This window comes from Fukomys damarensis, unplaced genomic scaffold (assembly GCF_012274545.1).
Source record: "Fukomys damarensis isolate Sample0158 unplaced genomic scaffold, DMR_v1.0_HiC HiC_scaffold_37, whole genome shotgun sequence".
In the NCBI taxonomy this organism is placed as follows: domain Eukaryota; kingdom Metazoa; phylum Chordata; class Mammalia; order Rodentia; family Bathyergidae; genus Fukomys; species Fukomys damarensis.
The window spans coordinates 21269970-21291630 of record NW_022900949.1 but is presented as its reverse complement, the minus strand read 5'-3'; the positions used below and the strand labels follow the sequence as shown (position 1 = coordinate 21291630).

At 48.4% G+C, this 21661-nt stretch overlaps 1 protein-coding gene across 5 annotated transcripts in view; it reads right to left on the bottom strand.

Annotated features, from left to right (window-relative positions):
• Window positions 1–485: 485 nt before the first annotated feature.
• Window positions 486–21661, bottom strand: part of Pip4k2a (phosphatidylinositol-5-phosphate 4-kinase type 2 alpha) — a 70926-nt gene continuing 49750 nt past the window's right edge. For 2 of the 5 annotated variants that reach the window (XM_019206859.2, XM_019206862.2), the window contains 5 exons: window positions 17929–18042; window positions 11029–11272; window positions 9833–9936; window positions 7716–7771; window positions 6762–7296 (listed from right to left, as the gene is read on the bottom strand). In XM_019206859.2, coding sequence (XP_019062404.1) covers window positions 7221–7296; window positions 7716–7771; window positions 9833–9936; window positions 11029–11272; window positions 17929–18042 — 594 coding nt within the window. In that variant the 3' untranslated portion in view covers window positions 6762–7220. Of the gene's footprint in view, window positions 566–6761; window positions 7297–7715; window positions 7772–9832; window positions 9937–11028; window positions 11273–17928; window positions 18043–21661 lie in introns of those variants that run through there. The other 3 variants (XM_019206860.2, XM_019206863.2, XM_019206861.2) reach the window with 2 other exon arrangements.

The following is a 21661-nucleotide window of genomic DNA, read 5'->3' as shown; positions in this document are numbered from 1 at the left end:
TTAAATGAGAGAAAGTGAAAGTGTGAAGCACAACGCAGACTCGTGAGTTGATGTAAAGACGTTGTCAGGACTAATTACATTATTCTGACAGTTTTAAAGCTGTGTTACCTGACATCACTTGGAATAATCCACAACACTGACAGAAGGGAGGCAGGAGCATCCATACAACAGCTGCACACCCACGGCACGCGTGTCGCACACCCGCACGGGACAGCGATGTCCCAGCCACCAAATCCCAAGGGCTGAGTCTGCTTCACCAGCGCTCTGATCAACACACGCAACCTGTTTGTGTATTTCACCATCTCTGCTCCTTCTTACTGTGAGTCAAGAGGAAATGCTGTGTACGCCATGCTCGGTGATTTAAACTAAGTCCGTGTAGGCAAATATTAAAGGGAAAAATACCTTCGCAGTTGATCCTAAAGGTCTGGCTGGAAATCTGTGCCTGACAGTGGGAAGATCCTGTGCCTTGTAGGCCCTGAAGTCCATCTCCATCCTCTTACTGACTGTGGTTATTTGTCTATGGAGACTTGAAAAGATCCGGTTTTCACTAAATCAATACCACAATCTAGAAAAAAATCAAAACAAAATAAACACCCCCACCAACTGGGTAGGAGAATAATAGATTTCATGCCCAGAAACTAAAAGGAAAACCCTTCTATTACGCTTTGGCAAATCTGAGGTCCAAGATGTAGAAGAACTGGAGCAGGATGTGGGACAGGAAGGGCCCTGAGACCACACCCTTGTCAGCCACTGCCTCACAGACTGTTAGAAGATGCGGGGATGGCGAGGCAAGCACAGTCCGAAGTTCTTATATTTAAGCATTATTACCTTAATAAAATTAAGTAAAAGTTGTACATATCAGCTGTTACAAAAGCCTTAGCCAAAATTCTGCGAGACCAAAGAAATTCAAGGGTGAGCATGTGTAAATACCAAATAGTTTTTCTGGTGTGAAAAACTAAAAGTGTAAATAAGGCTTCAAATGGTATAATTGATAGTGTGAAATAGGAAGAAAAGGGCTCAAGGAGAAGGGGAGGTGGGAGGGGTAGGGGGAAGGGAAGGAGTGAAAAGACAAGATCTGAGAAAAGGAAAAAGTGGAAATGAAGTCTTTGTGGTCTTTGTGACTAGAGAGGGTGGAGGGGAAGGGAGGGCAGGGGGATGGGGAAAAATAAGAACCAAGATACATCGTGTAAAGGAGCAAGATCCCAGTGATGAATGTAACTGTACTGTGCACCTAAAATGGACCAATAAACTCAATGGGAAAAAAATTCAAGAGCGAGGGGGCTGCGAGCACAGCGCAGCAGAAGACAACTCACTTCACCCAGGTGAGGCCCTGGATTTGATCCCCAGCGCCGCAAAAAGAACAGTATGGATAGACATGTTAAAGTTGTTTCTTGAGAAAATAAAACACATATGTTGAAGAGCTCAACCGTCTGTTTCTATAGGATTTTAGCAAAATGGACCACTGAATCAGTGACCCTTTCTAAAGGTTTCACAGGCAGGCAACACCACTACTAACTGATGCCAATTGAAGATAACCGATAACCAGCACTGGGAGGCTGAGGCAGGAGTGTCCTAAGTTGGAGCTCAGCCTGGGCAACTTAGTGATTTAGCAAGACCCTGTCTTAAGGGGTGTGTGTGTCGGGGGGAGGAAAGGCGGCAGCAGTTACTGTGACACAAATTCAAAAGCAGGTGTGTAACTTTAGTACAGGTGCAACCGCTTTAGTGAATCAGTTATCTGCAGATGATGCAGGTGTCCAGGGGCAGACAAGACAGCACAGGGATATAGCCGACTTTTACAAGGTCAGAAAGTCCTGGAGTTTGACATGCACACGACAGCCACCTGTTACAGGTCTTTATTATCCCCATTCTGAAGACTGTGAGACAATCTAATCGGAGCAAATATTCTGTATGTGCTAATCAGAGAAGTAGACACGGGAATCAGTGGGCCACAGTAGTCAAAGGAAAAGAGATCTGACCTGCAGGTGTTCTAAACTTCAGGGATCATTTTTTTTTTCTTTTTGAAACCAAAATCCCAAAAGCCTAGAACCTTGGTTTGAAAAGGGACACCCAGAACTAGTCACTCATCAAAGCCACTGGATGCACTGATGACAGGGTTATTAAAAGTGTTCGTTTATTCAGTTCTAAATGCTATGATTTTTTAATATTTGATTTTGTTGACAAGCTTTTCAAACACTTTACAGCCTATCGCAGGTGAGGAAACACATGAAAGAACTGAAGCCCATGGTTCTGCAGAACAACTTTGTAATACTAAAAAGAGGCTCTACTTTAGGGGCCAGCTAACTTTTCCTGTAAAGGACTAGACAAGAAATGTTTGGGCCATAAATTCTCTGTCGCAACTGTTACTCTGCCTCTGGAGGCTGAAAAGTCAGAAAATACTAAATGGCTGGGCATGCTGTGTTCCAATAAACCTTTATTTACAATATAAATCATGCAGTGGCCTGGATTTGGTCCTCAGGCTGTGGTTTGCTGAATTCTGCTGTAATCCATAAGAGACAACCACGTTAATATAAAAAATAGTCATCACAGGGAGATGCTAACCATTTTCAGATCTGGCCATTCACGAGAAGCACCCGGAAAGCATATTTTACTGATAGATTTCCAAGTGCCACCTCCAGAGACTGTTGTTCAGCAGGCCTAGGAGTATTTTAATGCTCCTCAGTGAGATCCTTGATAAAAAAATACAGGGATAAAGAGTAGCAGCAACAACAAACTACTGGACTATGAGAAAGAGGAAATGGAATTTCACAGGCGAATCTCATTAGGGTGGAGGTGAGGTCCCACAGATGTAGAGTGCCCCAGGTCCATTGGTCACACATTCAACTTCCGCTCTTGAGCTGCAGTGGACAGGTGAGTTCTAACCCCAGCTTTGCCCCTAAGCACTGTGACCTTAAATGAGTCACACAGCTTCTCTGGGCCTAGGTCCTGTGAAAGTTGGCAGGGCCAAAATGGAGTCACTTATGCCACACTCCAGCTACATGAGGCGGGGAGACCACAGAGGAGGGGCTCTCATGCACACATGCTTATGGGCCTTAATTACTGCAAGGACTTTCTGAAAATCACATTACACAAAAGCTCACCACGACCTGACACAGAGAGCGCCTCTGCAGGGACACCTGTCCTGGACTCAAGGCACCCTTGTTATTTGAACTTTAATCCTGTTTTCTTAATCTTTAAAAGACTTTGCTTCCCCAAATGATGACACACATATTCCAGATTGCCATCTTCTGCTCATGAATGAAAAATCATTTTTAAATCATAAAGAACCATTCTCTGTTGTTATTTAGATTCATAGTTTCCTCCTCTCCAACACTTCTTGTAGAGACAAGCGTGGCATATTATAAAACACAGATCTATGGCAGCCCATCCTAGGAAACTGTAATCTTTGTCCTGTCTTATGGAATTAAACTGAACTCAGAATTAACTATGGAATGAAATTAAACTCAAAGGTTTCGGTCCATGGCTGACTGGCCTCATCGATTTAGGTCTGTGGTGGCACAGTCCATCACGATGAGACACATGGTGGAGGAGGTCACTTCATAGCAGTTGCGAAGCAGACAAGGACAGGAGGGACCAGGGTCTTAATATCCCCTTTAAGGGCACAGCTCCAGGGACCTCGCTTCCCTCCACTAAGCCCTACCTCTCCAGTACCTCTCTAAACAGCCATCTCAGGCTGGGGACTAGGCTTCCAACACAGGGGCCCTTGGAGGACAGTCAAGATCCAACTATAGCAACTCCTGAGGATGGGAGTTCAAAAGGTAGAGCTGAGTTTCTGCCCTTTACGGAAAAAAATTTAAATTATTAATATCATAATCTCAACATCATGTGACTGAGGCTGAATAAAATGTCAAGAAGATGGAGATCAAGGAAAAGATGGGGGCCGGTTACTCTGAGAGCTTGAAGTAATACAACAGTAACTATGTCACTGAGTTTGTACCCATTAGAAATTCCTAGGAAGGCTGCCCATGGTAGTGCTGAGGACCCTGGGAGCCCTACATCAGGAGTCCCAAAGAGCTGAGCTCTGGATGTGACCTCTGGGGCTCATTATATCCTTGTACACTCTCCTTAAAGCTGTCCGGAACTCTTACTACTATTCCCAGAGGTTCTGTACTAGGGATTAACGCTTCCTTCCGACTTTGTGCTTGTCTGAATCAGAAATAACTATTTCTTGGGACTAGACAATGTTCATTCAACTCAGGAAATTAACCACAAGGGAAAATGAGTATTCACATTCAAATCATACACACACACACACACACACACACACACACACACATATGCACGCACAAAAGGAATTAAAGCTCCTTGCTCACAATAGCCAGTTCTGCAATACTGAGGTATTTATGTTCCTAGGAACCCTTGTTCTAGGCAAAAAGGTGCAAAAGAAACCATAGATCTTATGAGCAAAACAGAACTAAGGCCATGACCCCCAAACTTAACCAATTACATATTTTAAAAATGCATAAAAGCAGATGCATCGTTTCAAACATGGTAAAAGACTAGGAAATATTAATACCAAAGTAAACAACACCGTTGCCGTGAAAGAGACCCAGTGTACTCGTGGCAGTGGCCACTGATGGAGTGCAGATCCTGTTGTCTAGGAGAGGGGGGAAAGGGAGATCTGAGGTCAGCCAGAAAGTCTTCACACATCACACCCACAGTGGCCAAAGTGGTCGCAGAATGTATGAGATGTGTGCTGTGTTTAAACTCTTCTCTAAGGTGTTAATTGAATTGGAAAGGGCATTTTCCAGAACAAGTGCTATCACTGCTCTGCGTTTGCTTATCCAGCGCCCAGGGTGGCGACCTCCAAAGCATGGCCATCCCTGGGATCCTAATCACGTTTCCCAAACTGCTGGCCCAGGGAACCCAGGCTGAGCAAAATGGCAAATAGCTATGACTTTCTAGGGTATTCACTAAAGAGATCTGTTTCTCTGTCCATCATGCCGTAAGTTCAGCTTTGTCATGGAAGTTATTATTATTTACGAATAAAACAGCTCACACATTGAAGACAAGCCTCTAGCAATGGAAAAGATCCCATTTCACTTCTGCCTCTTCCTGGATCAGCGGCGGATCCTCTCAGGAGTGAGCATGTATATTCTGTCTGCCACACACAGAAACACAACTGACACAGAGGAACCGGGGCTCCGCCTTGGAGAGTCATCAAAGTGCTTTATTCTGTAAAGCCTGGCTCAAGGCTGGAGTGTACGGTTAGCTCTAGGAGATAAAGGCAAACTTCTTCACTCTGTCCAAACAGAGTATCCATGGGGATGGGTGACAGAGACAGTTACAGACAAAAACAAAGCATTGTGTAAACTTCTAAAAGCATACAGAGATTGGCCACAAAGGAAACAGTTACTCAAATCGTGAATGTATACCTTGTCTTCACTTCACCGTCTCTCATGTGTGAGTCTTGGGTCAAAGGAACCACAGAACTCCAGGACACCAAAATGGATCTGATGCCGGAATTAATGGCGCGGCGGTGGGGTGAGGAACCAGACCAGAGCATCGATTAACTGAGGTCCATAAAGTCCAGATCTGTGCAGCTATGTTACAGTGAAGTTAACAGCGCTGGGTAGCAGATCTATGCAAAGTCAGTCCATAGCAGTCGGGCGCCATCGCTGCTGCTACCAAGGTTGCTGTGAAGGCAGCCCGCACGGGCGGGCACAGCTGAGCCCAGAAAGGCAGTCTGGCGGGGTCTGTGAGCTGTACGTGATTACTGCGGGGTGGATTTTTTTTCCTTTTCCTGAAACTGCCTACAAAAACCATCTCACGTTCTAAACAAAGAGTTTTAAAGGCACAGCTTAGCACAGCGTAGAAGTTGATAACCTACTTAAAGCAAGTCTAACAACATTGAGAACTTGTCACCTTTTGGAAAATGCAGGAAAGCTGGTAGATACACAATGGATGCTGGAGATGTTTAACTTGATTAAACACAATCAGCACAGTTTAGGGCAATGAACTTACATAACCAGATTCGAGTTCAATCCTTTTCTTAAAAAACAAAAACAAATCAGGTTGATAAATGTACATCTGGAGGAAACGAAACAACCTTCATCCTTTTATTGTAACAGACTGCCTGTGTACTTTGAACAAAACATTCACTCAAAAACATGACCGCAGGACACATTTCAGAATAGGACAAACATTATTTCACCTACACTGTAGAATGACTTTACATGTAAACTTCAAAAATCACATGCTGTTTATTACATTTTTTAGATTCAAAAATATCCCTGTTTTCCTAATAATGTAAACAGTAAAACTGAGGGGTTCAGTTAAAGGGATAATTCTTAACAGAACACCACTGTTTAAAACAGCGAGCAAACATAAACCTCTTAGATTCTGGATTTGCACTGGGTCACGGGAGGACTGACAGCAGGAGATGTAGCTACCATTGCCCCAAACTATGCACCTCTGAGGGAAGCCCTATACTTGGTGTTGCAGCGTGAACTGCTGTGCTGCAGCAGAAGGGTGTAATGCTGAAGTCTCCAGGCGAGGAGGGAGAAGCAAGCAGTTTTCCTGGGCATGTTATGGAGGTGAGAATGCAGACAAGTGTCCTGCGGCATCGGCTCTGGGCGGGGAGGAGGAGGGGTGATTCCGGGACCCTGGTGCTGTGGGGACAGAACCCCAAGCCAGTGCACAGCGAGGCGCCGCCACTCTCCCAGCTGGTGCAGGGGGCTGGTGACAGCTATGAAGGAGTCTGCGTGCGGGGCAGAAATGGAACATTCATTCGCAGTGATTTCTTTTTTTCCTTTGCATCATCGTTATTATTTTCACCGTCATTATTATTGTGAATACTGTCTTACATCTTTCAACTCAAGAGAATAAAGCGGTCCACAGTCTGCCAGCTGATGCCACACGCGCGCTGACATCCATTTCCTCCTGCCTCCCCCATGGACCCACTCCTTCGGCCGCGGCTAGAATCTGAGGGTTCCTTCTGATTCAAGCTGGTCCATTTGAATTCATTCACTTGCTAAAAATGTGCACGCGAGCAAGCACACACACGGAGTCCGAAGTAGTGAGAACGATGCTGGGAAATATCAGGTAGCTGTTAGAGCAAGCGGCCCCCGTCAGTCATCTTGGCCCAAAGATGTAAACAAGGTTTGCTTCCTGCAAGATGAACGCTTCACGGCTTCCCCTCACCGGAGCCACCTCTGCTCGTCCCACGTTCGTGCCCACCCATGGCTGTGCGGGAGGTTACGTCAAGATGTGGCCAATAAAGTCCAAAAAGCGCTTGGAATACTGCTCCGGGTTGACAGTTGAGATCTCTGCTCCAGCCTGGGCAGTTTTAAAGGAAAAGGACACCGATATAATGTTGCTGATTTTCCTTAAATTATTACCCAGCATCTATAGCTATCTCCAATTGCAAGTGAATATAAAGTTAATAATACATATTCTTAAATGGTGCTGGGGATGGGACCCAGGGCCGCGTGTGTGCTGGGCAAGTGCTGCACCACTGAGACACTCCCAGCCGGAAAGCGAGTGACATCCGCATGTAGGCAGTCTCTTCTCTTAAACCGCAATTCAAAATACTCTGGCTATTTGGCCAAAGACTCTAAGGGAGCTGTGTTTGAAACAAGGCAAAGGTGGTGGGCGCACCAGGGGCTACTGTCACACCTGTGAGATGGCTGTAATTTAAAGAATCCAAAGAGCCATGCTCGGGACGTTCCCAGCAAACAGGAGAATGTGTAGCTCACCTTCTGAGGCAATGGGAACAAGACCTTTGTTTTCCAAGAAGGCGGACTGGAGACACCTTGAGAATGACAAACATAACCATCTGACAGAAGGGAGAGCTCGGCAACAACGTCTGGGGTTACGTTACTTTTCAAGGACCCTCTTAGTTTGGAAGAGGGGAGAGGTTTGGTGCTCAAGGACAAGGGGCAATGACAGTGACGACCCTGGGGGAGCCGCCCAAACTCCTTGAGCAGCGCAGGCAGTGAGACTCGCTGCTGGCTGTATCTTCCTGTGGAGGCCCCAGGATGCCCCTGTTCCCCTTCCCAGAGACCGAGCGGAGGAAGGAGGCCTGACCCTGGCACAGTGCTGGCCAGCGCACGCAAGCAGTTACTGTCCAGCTTCGTGGGCTGCGAAGGGCAAGGCCAGAGCTTAACACATCAGGTGCTACTTCTTCTATACATAGATCTGTGGGCGAACTTGCAACTCTGAGGCCCAAGCTGCTGGGGTCTCCCCACAGAGGTCCCTGAGGGCAGAGATGACCCTGGACAGCAGCTCGGCACAACACTCCTTGCTAAGAGTAAGATTTTTGTCCTTGCAAACCACTAAGGACTCTGGGCCATGTCGCGGGTTAGGGAGCTAAACTGGTAACTTACGTGGGAGACTTGCATGGACCACACTGGCCACCGTATGATCCCAAGTCCTGGGAACCTACACTTAGAAAACACCTGCCCTGAGTATGGCCTGGTCACCCACTGCAAATGTCCTCCCAGAAAAACCCAAGCAAGCGCCTGAGGCACTGGACCCTGCGTCAGCGGAGGGGACTGACTCTTGAAGAGCGTCTCCTCAAAGCCACTTGGTGGGAAAGGAGACACCGGGGTTCTGCCCAGGTCTGTCTCTGCGAGGAATCAGTGGTTTCCAGTTAGAGCCAAGCACAAGGAATATCACAAGACCTTCTCAAGACTTCTCCCTCAATTCCTGGGCTGGACTCAGAACCTGCAGAGGAGGCAGAATTCCTGGCACAAGCACAGTTTAAAAACAGGGCTCAGAGCCAGGCATGGTGATACACACCTGCAGCTGCAAGTACCTGAGAGGCTGAGGCAGGAGAATTGTAAATTCGAGGCCAGTGTGGACAACTTAATGAGACCCTATTGCAAATGAAATATAAAAAGGGCTGGGGATGCAGCCCTGGGTTTGATCCCTAGTTCTCAAAAAAAAGAAAAGGACACAGAAGGCTCGGTGGTGGGTGGTACCACCCAGCTCTCTCACTGACGTGCTAGAGGCCCAGGGAAGGCCTCGGTCTGCACTCTGCGCATGGCAGGATGGCCACAGCTCTCGATGGTACCACAAAAATATGCCTCTGCCACAGGGAATATGGTTCTAGGCTGGCTCCAGCTCTCGGATGACCAAGAGCCTTTAGCTGAGCTTGTTTGTTCTGGTGCATCTTGGTTGGCTCCACACAGTCTGTGCGAGGCACCCACACGGCCAGGCTCCATGGGGTTCCCCTATCGCACACGGAAGACGGACAGGCGGCTGTGACGCCCAGCCAGGCAGGGCCTTGGAGGAGCCTCCTCTTCCCTGCCTGGAAAGTGACTGCCCTCCCCAGCATCTCCTAGCAGTGAGGAGACACTAGGATCTTCCTCACAGGCCTGTCCCAGGGACTGAAGAGGTTGACAGGTGCCTAGAATGACCATTCTGAGCAAGCACGACACAGGGAAAGAATTAGCATCAGAGACTCTGACCCAACATTCAAAAGCCTTCTTTCTATAACAGAAGAAACACAGTTCTGTGTGAGAAAGGAAATACAATCCTCCTATTTTGGAAAATCCTGCTTCAGTTCAGAATATTGCAGAAGAGAAAGATTTTTTTTCCTCTTTGGGGTGTTTTTAAAACACAGAAGACTCTCAGCCATGTTCCAGGGCTGCCTTGGGGCTGCTCCCGCCACCTGTGAGCGACCTGCCAGAGCCTTAGGGCCAGGAGACCCAGACCGTGTGTGTGTGTGTGTGTGTGTGTGTGTGTGTGTGTGTGTGTGTGTGTGCTGCACACCTCTGGAAAGCCACCTCACTGGAGGCCATGAACAGCGTGGACCCTGCCTGTGGCAGTGGTGGGTACAACAGACAGGAGGGGTCTGTGCGAAACTTACCCCGTGCTTAACGGTTTTTGCAGCATGGGCAGCTTTCTTTTTTGCATCGTAATGAGTGAGGATGTCGATAATGGCCATGAAGTACACTTCTTTCCTGGGCGAATCTGAAACGGAGGGCGACAGTGACTCGGGGACAGGACGACAGCTGACAGTGGACAAAACGAGCTGTGGTTCCCTGCCTGGCCCATGACCCAGTCCTCTTTCCACATAAAAATTTAAAAAAGGGGGGAGGCATCAAAACCCTAGGATACTGACATGGTCCAAGCATGAGACTAAGTGCTTTTATTTTGCTTATTAATCTGGACTTTAATTATAGTGTACTGCTTTGGTGTCTTTAAAATGCTCTTTAAACCCAGGACAAGTTATGCTTACTCTTTTCTACCACTAGGTGCACTGCTCACAATTAATTCTCGTTGGATATATTAAATTGGGGTAAAAGATTACATCACCTATATTATCAACTTTCTATATATTTTCAAAAATATGATTTAGTTATGAATGGTAAAAAATGTATGTATTCTACACTTAATTTTCTGCGAAAAAGAAACAATTTTAGTGAGCAACACAAAATCTGAGCAAAACAGCACAAACCCACTTAATACTCCACTGAGAATAAAATAAAAAGGACCATGCAGGGCCGGGGATTTAGCTCAGCAGTTCCTTTGCCTGCCTCGCAAGCACAAGGTCCCGAGTTCGATCCCCAGTACCAAAAAAAAAAAAAACCATACCTTTTATTACTTGAAAAACAAGGGGAAAATTTTAAAAATCCTAACTCTAAAATCTTTGGGTTTTTCATGGCTAAGCAGCCAGCCAAGGTAGAACATCATCTTCCTCAAATACTCAGCTGCCCGGACACTGGGTGGAGATATCCGGCTGAGAAGGGAGGCAGCACTTCGGGGACCCTCACTCCTGCCCGCGCAGAGCTCCGGGGGCCGCACCCGCGTCTGAGCTCGCTCGGCACGGATTTTCCAATGCTTCTGACTCACTGAAAGGAGAAGTCGGCTAACCACTTCTTTCAAACATTTCTTGTACGCGGTACCCCTGAGCGTGAGCCTGTGCGGTCTATCCCTTTAACACACTTGTCCCCAGCTCAGGGTCCTTGGGCCCCGCAGGAGGCGGCTCACAGGGCAGCGAACTCGCTGGCCGTGGCTCCGGGCGGACCGCACCGCAGAAAGCAAGGCAGGAAGGACACTTACTCTCGTGGCACTTAATCCCGTACACGTCGATGCTCGGGTCGAACTCGCCGGGAGCCAGGGGCGGGGAGCTGTTCAACGTGTTCCCCGGGCTGTCGGGAGGGGTGCCCACCGCGGGCGTGCCGTCGCTCTCCGCCTCCTCCTCGCCCTCGTTCTCCTCGCCCTCCACCTCCTCCTGCTCCGCCCGCTCCACGTCGTGGATCCCCACCAGCAGGCTGTAGTCCATGAGCTTCAACTGGGCGAGAAACTGGAGGGGGCAACAGGCGTTACACCTCAGTCACCAGATTTAACGCACAGCTCAGGCAGGAGGACCCCAAGTTCGAACCCAGCCTGGGCAGATGAGTGACTCGGAGAGACCCTGTCTCAAAATCAAAAATACAAAAAAAGAGGCAGGGGTGTAGCTCAGGGTGAACGCCCTGCGTTGTTTTTAGTACTGCTCAGTAAACAGACAGACACGGAATTTAATGAGGAACTCGGGAAAACACATGGCTGTGTGTGAGGTTTGGAGGTGCCGGGGTCCCCCCGAGGGCAGTTCTGTCCCTTCCAGGATGTTTCTGAGCCAGCACTTCAGGCTGTCTAGAGCTGGCTGATGTTCCCCGAAAAGCAAAGCTGGTAGCCCAGGCTCGCACGGCATGGGGGGGACCACCGCCAAGGGCGGGCATGCCTGGCACGGAGAACGCGCTCCAACAATGAAGACTGGCCAGAGAGAAAGCCAGGGACCTCCCAAGTAGCTTCCAGTGCGGCCTCGCCCAATGGGTTGGGAAGTACTTTGAAATTCAGCACATTCTGAGCACAGGCTATTACCCTGTCCATCACAAGTAAAGGCCCAGAGCCTCAACCAGCAAAGGAGTCACGCCACCGCTCCGGTGCAGAACGCGGTCCCTCTGCCCCACTGACAGGAGATGTGGAAGGCGCTCTGTTTCCCACGAGGCCCCCGCCCGGCCCATGGCCAGCGCACCCTGAGGGCAGGACCTAGCTTGTGGGTTTGCCCATTCCTGTCTGCCAGGGTCTCTGAGTTTCCGTTCCTTTTCATTAAGCAGGGGGTGCACCAGACCCGTGGCACTGACGGAGGGCGCTCTTCTCATCGGTCTGCTGAGTGTCTGTGGGCTGTGACTCCCTGGGCCCCACCGGGCCAGCTCTGTACAGCACCCGGTTCCACTGCAGCCTTGGGCCTGGGGTCCAGGAAGGCACGAGGCCCGACTCCCGGAGAACTCAGCACCACGTTCGCTCAGGGGCGCACAGTGGCTCAAGCATCCACACGCACATGAAAAGCGTGTGCATTCCAGGTGCTGAGTTCTGGCTGAGAATGAAAGGAAGCCAATGTGTGGGGACCTGCAGGCCGCTGCTTTCTCCTGAGCCTGCTGGGAAGTGGCCTGGTCTCAGAGCTGAGTGAGGAGCCGTGTCTCCCCAGACAGGAGAGGACTGGGGTGCAGGTCTGTCCCGGGGCCCCCGCTGGCTGCTTCCCAGGCTGTCACCTCTCCATGGGCCCTGGCATCCTGCTCTGCCACCAGCCTGTCTTTGACTCCCATTTATCTTGAGCCCCACGGGACCAGCTAAACGTTCCACTGTTTTGAGCTCAGAAAAAGAAAGCGTGAGGACCTTATTCCTGGATACTGAAGTCAGGTGGGAGAGCTGTACGCATTTAAAAGCAGAGCGGGGCCAAGCCCTCATACCCAGCCCCACGCCTCCGTCCAGCTCTCCTGGTCCAGAGAGGGCGCCGAGGCGATGGCAGGTGGCCACACACAGTGCCCTCCCTCGCCAGGCCTCCTCAGGGCATGCTGCCCATCTGCCCAGTCCTGGCGGTGCTGGGCCTCAGTGCCGGGGCCAGGGGGCAGCCACTGAAGAGTAATGCAAGGAGCACTGGGCTTCCACCCTCCACCGACACAGGCCGGCCTGGCCAGGGAGCGTCACCCTCGCTGTCACCATCACCGCAGGAACAGACAGGAAGAGAACTGGTGCGGTGGCCCCAAAAGACAACGCCCTATGCCCAGGGATGAAGTTAAGAGAACTCCAGTAGCCCTCACACCGCCTCTGGGGCTGTGCCCGACCTTGTTCTGCACACCTCAGATGGGAGGCAGTGTGCTGAAACCAGCTGGTGTCTGATGAAGGTGATGAGCTCTCTGAGACTCCCAGCAGGGTCACAGCCAGCCCCCGCCTGCCACTGAGGACCCCACGGCCCGCTCCCCCTTTAAGCCCCCAGGCCTGGCTTCTCAGACAACATTTGGGAAATACTGTCAGGAGCAGCTGGCTGTGTCCCTGGCTCTCAGGGGTGCGACCCACGAGGCGCTTACTTAGGCCCCAGCCGTTGGCCCCGGTCTCCAGGAGACCATGCCTGGGCCAAGCGTGGCCCTGGGCTCGAGGACAGGTGTCTCCCTCGTCCTCTCCACTGCTCCACCGTCCAGCATGGTCCAGGGCTCTCCCCTCATGTAGGGTCTCTTGGGCGCCTACTGCCCCATCCCGGATGTCACTCTGCTGGAGGCGGCAACGCCACCCCAAGTCTGTGTGTGCTGGGCATGGAGGACAGGAGGGACCCAGCTGGGCGGGGCCCTGCTGAGCTTGCGCAGGGACAGGGAAAGGTCTTCCCCACCCCACTGCCTGGGCTGGCCTGGAATGTCCCTGTGACGTCTGGTAAAGGTCGGGTGAGCTGGAACTTCCCTCTCCAGCCCTCAACAACGGGAAGGTGTTTTCAACATGCAAACCTGGCTATGCCTTGCTTCTGCTGAAGCCCTTTCAATGACGTCCCTTTTCTCACCGGGTGGAAACAGCTCTCATGGGGTCAGCCTGCTCTCCCCACACCTCCTGGACCCCCCAGGTGTCAGCTGTTGGGGCCCCTGGCACTACACGACTCTGCAAGAGGCCCCTGGCTGGCTGCATGCGCTTGAGTATGTGGGTGACTCCTCCTCCCAACCACGCCTCCCGAGGGCTCTGGCTGGTTTTGCTCGGGGTCCTCCTGACCCTGAGCAGGTGGGGTTCGGACAAGTCAAGGCACAGCCAGCTGCCTCTTCCCCACCTCCCAGCACTGCCCGGTTCCTCCCACCTACTTCCTGTCAGACCCCAAACCAGGAAGCAAAAGCAAAGCGACAGTAGAAACTCTTGTCCCGCACACTGCTCATCCCTCTCCAGGACCCGATCTCACTTTGCCGCCGAGGGCTTCTCTGACCTCCACGTGCACGTCCCAGTGTGCTTTAGGTCCAGGAGCCAGGAGCTTCCTGTGATGAACCTGGCTGGCCAGGGACCCTGAGTAGGCAGGTTCCATGGCCCAGCTGTCCCTAGAGCCCCGAGCAACCCTCCTGGGCCTCGGGCCTATGGTCAGACCCTGCTCCGGCTCTGCCTCCAGTAAGGAAGCAGCAAAAGCGGGGTTAGCTTCGAAAGTAACCCACAAAACCCACAATGAAAGAAATACACCTCTCGGGAGAGAAGCTATTCCACAGGCCCAGGAAGACAGGAAATCCGGTATCATACCTGCTTTCAAATCTGAGACTGGGGTAGAAACAGGAAAGACAGCGTAAGGCAGGGTTAAGAGAAAGGTTCTGCTGATAAGGAGGACCCATTTATTCTTCTCTAATCCCCTTCCTTTTTTTGTGTGATGCTGGGGCCTGAGCCCACAGCCTGCAGCTTGGGAAGCAAGTGCTCTGCCACTGAGCCGTGCCCAGCCTCAGACAGGCTGAAGACGCCCAGGGAGTCTTACTGTCTCTTCAGCTCCGTGCTGAAGAAGTCCACTCTCTGAAAAGGAAATCCCAACACTACTGTGGACTGGGGGCCTACGGGTGGCAAGGGCGGGGGCCAGGGTTCAGTTAATGCTGGGTACTTAAGGTGTTTGCTCGTTTTTCCCCTCTCTGTTCATCCTTTTAAGCATCTAAACACATATTTATTTTTTAAGTAGGTTACGATTTCAAAGTATGGAGATTTTTATCTTCAGTTTCTCTGGTTTTCCAACCTTCTAAGGTCTGAATAATGAATAAACCAATCTCTGATGTACCTCTTTTTCTCTCAGACTCTCTAATCTGATTGCTTCTTAATTAAGCTACCCCCCTGCTTTGGTACTGAAGATGGAACCCAGGGACTCGCACGTGTCAGGCAAACATTCTGCCACCGAACCACGCTCCCAGCCCGTGCCAATTCTTTGTACCAGTGGTCTATGAATCCCATCGAGATCGTGTGGCCAGGGAGCAGTGACCTCTCCTTCACAACAGGTTTAAAGGAACTCTGCTACTTGATTAACACCTTTGTTTCACCATCTAACACATCTCCAATGTAAAAAACATTCTGGTTAGCCCCGTTTAACATCTGACCACTTGTTAAAACTTACAATCTTCTTCCTTTGGCGGATTTATCAGAAACAAACAAAACAAAACAAAACAAACACCAGCCTCAGCTGTGCTCTCACAAGCACTTTTGACTTGCACCTTGTATCAGCAGAGTGAGGAGTGTGGTCTCTGTCAGCCTCAAATCCTGGTCTAAATCGAGGAGCTGCATCGTCTCTGTTTCCCAACTTGGCTTTTGCATCCGCCAAGTAGGGACAGTAGCAGTATCCACAGCTGAGAAGCTTTTCTAGCACCCCGGGAAGGTGAGGCAGGAGGATCACAAATTTGAGCCTAGCCTGGGCAATTCAGTGAGACATGGTCTCAAAAATAAACAAGATCTGGGGCTGCAGCTCCATACGAAGGCCCTAGGTTCAGTCCCCAGCACTGCCAAAAAAAAGATAAAGACTTCACGAGAAAGACTGAGGTTGCAGGCACTCTGTGAACACTGGCTGCCCTCCCACCCCAGGATCCCTACACCTGATCGCCTCACCCACAGCCGTCTGGTCATAAACATGAGCCAGGTGAGGGGTGCATGGTGAAAAGGCTGCTCTGGGCAGCACGGGAAGAGCAGTTTTGCAGGTGTGACACGAGGAGCTCAGTGTAAACTGACAGAGGAGATCCAGGTCGTGATCGGCATTGACAAGAAGCGGGGAGGAAGCAAAGTGACTGGATTCACTACGGAGCACACACGGCCTTTCTTTTCTGTAGAGAGGGTATACGTGTTTAGCTGCGTGCAAAGCTAACGAGGCGAAAGCACCCAGCATCGCTTAGGAACAGAATAGAATTGCTATCATAGAAAGAAGCCACTAGATTCTCCAATGACAATTCTTTTATGGAAAAAACCCAGGCTGCCTACTGAGCTGTAACAAACTTAGACCTTCTACTTAAGCATTATGGAAAGAAAACAAACAAAAAAATAACAACAAAAAACTACTCCAACCTTAGCAGTCAGTCCAGTCAGCTACACTAAAAAGAGTGGAATTGATAAAAAGAAAGAAAACCAGATTAAATTCTAGTCTCATTGTCGAGATCAGATGTCAAGTTACTTCACCGTAATTACCTGCTTAAAAATTTAATGATGCTTCTGCATGAATTTCAAAACTAAAGACACTGTTATCAGCCACCAAGGAAATTTTTTTTAATGAAAGAACACTTCATACTCCGTCTCCATTTCAACAAAACAGCTAAGTGTGAGAGCTGTGTATGAGACTAAACTATCCAATCCTTTAATCAACGACATTATTAGATTCAACAAAAGGGCTAAGAGGATCCTCATGTAATTCAACTCTAAGTTTGAACTGCCTGAGTCACATTATTTCCGGAGGCTAAACATTGTGGTGATATGCAGCCGACAGAAAGGAAAATGAAGATAATTTTGGGGAGCAGGTCACAGATAATCCAGAGGGCTACTTACCATAATTACTAAAATAATATTATTCTCAGGATGAAAGATTTGTTGATTAATCAGTAAAAATCCAAGAGTATTTCCCCTATGGTCCTCCACTTAATTATCAGTTAGATCAAGTTGACTCCAAAGAGAAAATGCTTAACTAACATGCATTTTAACAGTAACCACAGATGACCGAGGAAAAATAAATGCTGATTAATAAAAAGCCTGGAAACATTACATGCTAAAAGCAAATACCTGTGCCTATGCTTTTGTTTTTAAATTAGACACTCGTGTCCTTTAAAAATATTTTGTTAAATGATCTAAAAATAACTAGCAATGAACTTGGTCAACCTGAGTGTCTTGCTATGCAAAGAGCTGTTAGATTAAAAAGGAAATTAAAATACTGCTTGGCCTTTGTGGGGATCAAATGCATGACATTCATTCTTTGGCTCTAGCCATTTTAATTGTTTTTGTTTAATGATATGAAAAAGAAAATCTTTCTCCAAAGCTTCTCTAAGTAGCACCTCTTAGTATGTGGAGAACGATACTTCAAAGTAAAAAGAAAAAACTGTGCACACCCAAATAAAAGTAACAGCCAAGAGAGACCTAGTCTGGTAATTGCCCGAATTAGAATTCTCTCTGTGCCACTGTGTAACTCAACACATTAGAAGGAAACAAATCTTTCACTGAGTTTATCTCTAACAGAATTAAACAAGGATTCCAACAGGGAAGCGGCAGTGCTTTTATACCCATCAATCTGACAGAAAGAGGTGTATTTTAGATTCTCAAACATGACTGTATTTAACAAGAAACTGTCGTGACAGGCTCACAGCCCTCTGGAACACTCACTGCCCTGTCGTTCCCGTCATTCATGTGCCCAAAATGTCCTGAGCCAGCCCGGGCCACAGCAAGGCGACGCTCTGGGTCCGGGCCCTGTCCAGGGCGGCTGGTGGCACAAGCGGTGTGGACCAGCTCTGAGATGTGGCCAAGAGGCAAGAGGCCTTCCTGGTGTTGGTCATCCCAAACCGGCGGACTGCATTTTCAAACCAGATCACACCACACACAGTGCACTGTTTCTACTGGAGCGGAGAAGGCAGAACATGTCCACTTCTGCCTTGGTAGCAGGTTTTAACAGATGGGTTACAAAATGCCTTAAAACCAACAGCCTTGAAACTGAGACAGTGTCGTTGTCCTGACTATTGGTCTTACCTCGACATCCTTTTTCAGTTTTTCCAGGAACGCCTTTTTGTTACTGTCATCAATATAAATCTTTTGGCCCTCATTAATGAAATCATTATCCTTTAAAGTTGGCAGTTCTTTGGCCTAAAACAAAGGAGAAAAAGGAGAAAGAAGTCTGAATAAAATCTAAACAACAAGTACACCCTCCAAACCTGGAAATTTAAAAGAAGAAAAGGTCTGAAGGGGAAATGTGGTGGTTGGGGGGTGGGTAGGGGAAAGGAAAGAAGGGAAAAAGTATGAAAAAAGAAGGAAAAACTGAAGTTTTTATAAATAGGGAGGGGTGGAAGGGAGGGAAGGGGAATAGGGAAAAAAGAAGAACCAAGAGACATCATGGACAGGTACAAATTCCCAATGATGAGTGTGATCATAGTGTGTACCTAAAAAGTACCAGTAAACTTAATTTAAAAAGTTTGCCCTTGTTCACCCCAGGGTTCTCACCCAAGGCAATGAAGTGTGAGGGGTCCTGAGTGCCGCCAGGGGGCACCAGTAAGCTGTGACGGCAGGAAGCCTCCCACAGCAATGGGGGGAGAGCCAGGCCCCGCTACAACACAAGTCATGTTTTTACAAGAACCTCACTGCTTCCTCTGATTTACTCTCTTACAAGAAGTCTTCTAATTATAGAATCCGAATTCTTGGAATGTCAGGAACCCTCAATTGTCTCACTGGTACAACCCAACTCCATCCCTACCCAACTCCTGGGCCGCCTCTGCCCAATTCTGGTTATAAATAACACTGTATCTTGTCTCACAGAAGCCCAACCACAGTCACATCTGCTTTCTGAGTCAGGGAAGGAGAACAGCCAGTCCCTCATCATCTGTCCTTTGACCCCCTTGCTCCCCATTCCTAGGAGGCAATTCTGTTCTCATTTGGAAGTCAAAGGAAAAATAAAAAAGCCGCGTCACAAAACGCACTAAGATGACAATGTCTATCCTTCACCAGAACCCGAGAGAATGACCTGGTGAGTAGGCTGCCCTTGGGCTGACCGTCATGACTGAGCTTGTACGGCAGCACACAGAACCACAAAGGCAGCTACCTTTAAAACCATTTAGATAATTTCATCTCACACAGTGCAGTCTGCATTGCGAGAGAGTTAAAAAAAAAATCAGTCAGTCTCCCCCAACCCAACTCCCCTTAGGCAGGTAAAAGGAATCCAAGGTAGTATATGTTGCCTTTCTCTGTATAATAATGAACCATAACTGGTCCTTTTCCCATTAAGTATAAACCAAACGGCGGCGGGGGGGGGGACTCACCTAAGGAAACAAAACATTCCTCTTCCCGGTTCCTGTCTGCTTCCCAGGAAGAAAACACCCCAGGTGCATCTACTGTACCACCCTTCAAATGCTTGAGCTATGAACTTTCTCCTCTCACTTTACGTGTAAGTGGGGATATTCACAACCACCAGTACACACACAAGTGCATATACCATGCATTTCTCAACTAGTAGCTATAGCTATTAATTTTAATTTTAAGAAGGAAAACGTTTGACCACTTTACAACTCTGAATTACGACTGTTAAAACAATCACTTTCATAAAGTAAGTGTAACAATGTTCAGAAATTCAAAGATTTGACTCAGCTGGCATCTTACTGCATTACCGTCACATACAGGAAGGCCAATGCAAACAGGTCACAAGTCCTACCGTGAAGGACTCTAGTCTTGTATGGGAGAAGGACATGATAGCAAACACACAGAAAATAAAGCAGCAAGAGTATGCAGGACAGAAAGATAAATAAGATTCTAGGGGGAGACTGATCTTTTCAAATACTTTTAACTGAGGAAGTCCAGGAAATAAAAACACAACATCATTTTTCACAGAAATTCAAGACGGGCCTTGTTAGACAAACCCCCTAAGTCTATCATTAACAATTTTTAAAAAATGCAATAAATATAAACACATCCTAAACATCTTCCCTCAGAAGAGAGCATGATAATGTTGATGTCAGTCACACCAGAGTACAGGGTTTCTCTTCAGAACTGCCAACAGGACAGAGGTCTAAGCGGAAGAAATACAGTTTCCGAATATCAACAAAACTCATTCAGAGTTTTGTCCTGATTCACACAACCAGGAGCAAATGAGAAGAAAGGGCTGAGAGGCCAGTTGTCTTCAAGCAGACAACTCAGCTGTTTTTGTGTAACTGTGTGGGGTTAGGGGTGTTAAGGATTAAGATATCCACCTCGAGTCTATAGCTCATTTTGTTTGTTTAAGAAAAGAAGGAAGAGGGATGTGTGTGTGTGTGTGTGTGTGTGTGTGTGAGAGAGAGAGAGAGAGAGACAGAGAGAGAGAGAGCGCTGAAGGCTGAGACGACAGATCCCAGACAAGGCAGCAAGTCACACATGAGAGATGTTTGTAACACAAGTCACATTAATGAAGATGAATGCCACTTCAAGTTCACCCCAGCAGAATTGCCTCACGTGACAGGGAAAGGCTAATCCTACCCCATAAAATGCTGGTCACCCTGTACTGTATTACTAAGCTTACTTGTGAATTTCACAGGCACTAGGAATATATTTAGATTGGATCGGGTTCAAAAAAGGGCAACCAAATTGGTTGAAAGACTTAAGGGCTTATTGAAAGGATCAAGAGGCAGTGACGGGTCATCAGCAGGGCAGCTGCAGTGAGAGGAATCGACCTGTCAGCGAAGACCCACCTCCCCACGTCCCCCTTGAAGCGGTGTGAGGAGCCTCAGGATCTTGCAGGCAGGAATCCCAGGTTCCCAGCCTGGGTCCACCCCTTTCTTTCCAGGGACCCAGACCAGCTCCTGGGCCTCTCCAGGAGGGTGAAGAGTGGGGAGGACTCCACCACCGCTCCGGACGGGCTGGGTCCTGTGCTGAGCACGTCCCGCGTATCACTTTGCAGACTCTGTCTCATTCGCTCCTCGAAATGTTCTCACCACCCCCGCAGTTTAAGGGGTCTCACAGCTTGGTGACTGACGAGCTAAGATGGAAACCCTGGCAGCCGAGGGAGCACTGCCCTGAGGAGTCAGCCAGAATCCGCAGGACACGAAAGTGGTGGGCAGGACCTGTTACCGTTACTAACACCAGCACAGCCGCCACCACCCACGTGAGCAAGGAACAGATTCTAGGGATTGAAAGCTGGTATTACACACTGAGAGACTGCATACAAAGCATTTTCTTAAAAAACAAAAACGTTTGTTCTTTTCTTTTTTTAATAAACTAGCTCAAGATTATGTCAGCTGACAATGAATGATTCACTTAGGCAAATGTTGCGGCCTTTCCATAAACGACTGCAATATCCCTCTGATTCCATTAGAAGCACACCTTTTTTTTTCAAAGTGGGAAACCACTAAGCCAGAGTTAACAAATGCACTGAAGTTTGATGTGGGGCGCACTCGGACCACACACCAGCCTGTACTCCTGAAGGTACCTCAGCGGGGACTCACTGCCTGGGGCCACTTCACTTCGCCAGGTCCCACCAGATGCAGAGGGGCCCTGGCTCTGTGCCCACTGTAATTCAGCTCTGAGTTCTGGCTGGAGGAATGTGATCTTCTACAGAAGCTATTTCTAGAGGAGAAAATCCACAGAAAAATATACTGTTTTGCTTTTAAACTAAAAGCCAAATGAGAATAAAACGTGGCTGCATGATAATAAAAACTGGGTAAATTAACTTTTGTGGGGTAATAAAGTATCTAAAATTTGATATTAAGTACATGGAATAAAATGTAATGACTATTATACACACACA